This window comes from Pygoscelis adeliae, unplaced genomic scaffold (assembly GCF_000699105.1).
Source record: "Pygoscelis adeliae isolate BGI_AS28 unplaced genomic scaffold, ASM69910v1 Scaffold608, whole genome shotgun sequence".
NCBI classification, from domain to species: Eukaryota; Metazoa; Chordata; class Aves; order Sphenisciformes; family Spheniscidae; genus Pygoscelis; species Pygoscelis adeliae.
The window spans coordinates 90,975-91,844 of NW_008825407.1; the positions used below are offsets into that span (position 1 = coordinate 90,975).

The 870-nt window shown below is 60.5% G+C and overlaps 1 protein-coding gene across 1 annotated transcript in view; it reads right to left on the bottom strand.

The window, feature by feature from the left end:
- Nucleotides 1-449: 449 nt before the first annotated feature.
- Nucleotides 450-870, bottom strand: part of TECTA (tectorin alpha) — a 28,268-nt gene continuing 27,847 nt past the window's right edge. Inside the window, 1 exon segment of the mRNA XM_009330407.1 lies at nt 450-550. Within this exon segment, the coding sequence (XP_009328682.1) occupies nt 450-550 (101 nt within the window).

Here is an 870-nt window from a genome sequence, read left to right on the forward strand (position 1 = left end):
CGTCCATGCGAGGGGATGGCACGCACTCCGGCCCGTCCCACGCTACCGACGGGGTGCAGGCTACCTACAGCGCATGCTACAAGGGAAAGCCTGGGAAAAAGCTGCAAAAAACCCCCTCAAGTCCCACATCAATGATGGCAAGCTGAAAAAAAAAACCCCAAACCCAAAGTCCTACATTGATGCCAGAAACCTGCAAAAAAACCCCCGAAGTCCCTCATCAATGCCAGCAAACATCCAGCTCTGCCTCGCTGCCGCTGCTGTGGTGCCTGCCATGTACCACCTTCACATCTGGGTCCACGTCCGATCTCTCTCCAGGTCAAGTCCTTCTCTTGCCTCCACGCAGCAGAACGGGTTGGTGGCAGCCTGGCCACCGTGGGGGTGCTATCTCCTACCCTACAAAGACTCAGGCTGACATGAGAACAGTACTTGGCTGGGCGGCAGAGCCACACCTACAAGGTCAGGTCCTGCGGAGCTGCGTGCAGCCACAGCCACAGCTGGGCCACCACCAGGAGGGTCGCTTGGGCGCGGCGCTCCCCTGAAGAGCTGGAGGCTGCCAACACAACAACAAGACCCATGTGAGCTGGGGCCCCGGCACACACTCAATGGGCACCTCCCTTCCCCCTGACACCCCAGGTGTCCCATGAACCGCGCCAGTCCCGTGCCTTCCTGGGTGCCCTATCTCGTTGCTGGCCCCCCCCCGCCACAAGCCCCTTAGTGGACTCTACCCATGGCCTCTACTCTACCCTGCTGCTGCCCTGAGCCATACTATATGCCATCACCACCCGTGCAACTGACTGCCTGCCAGCTCTTCAAAATCTGCCATCATTGGCCTCGCAGCCCTCAGGGGCCATGCCACCAGGGACCTCCACC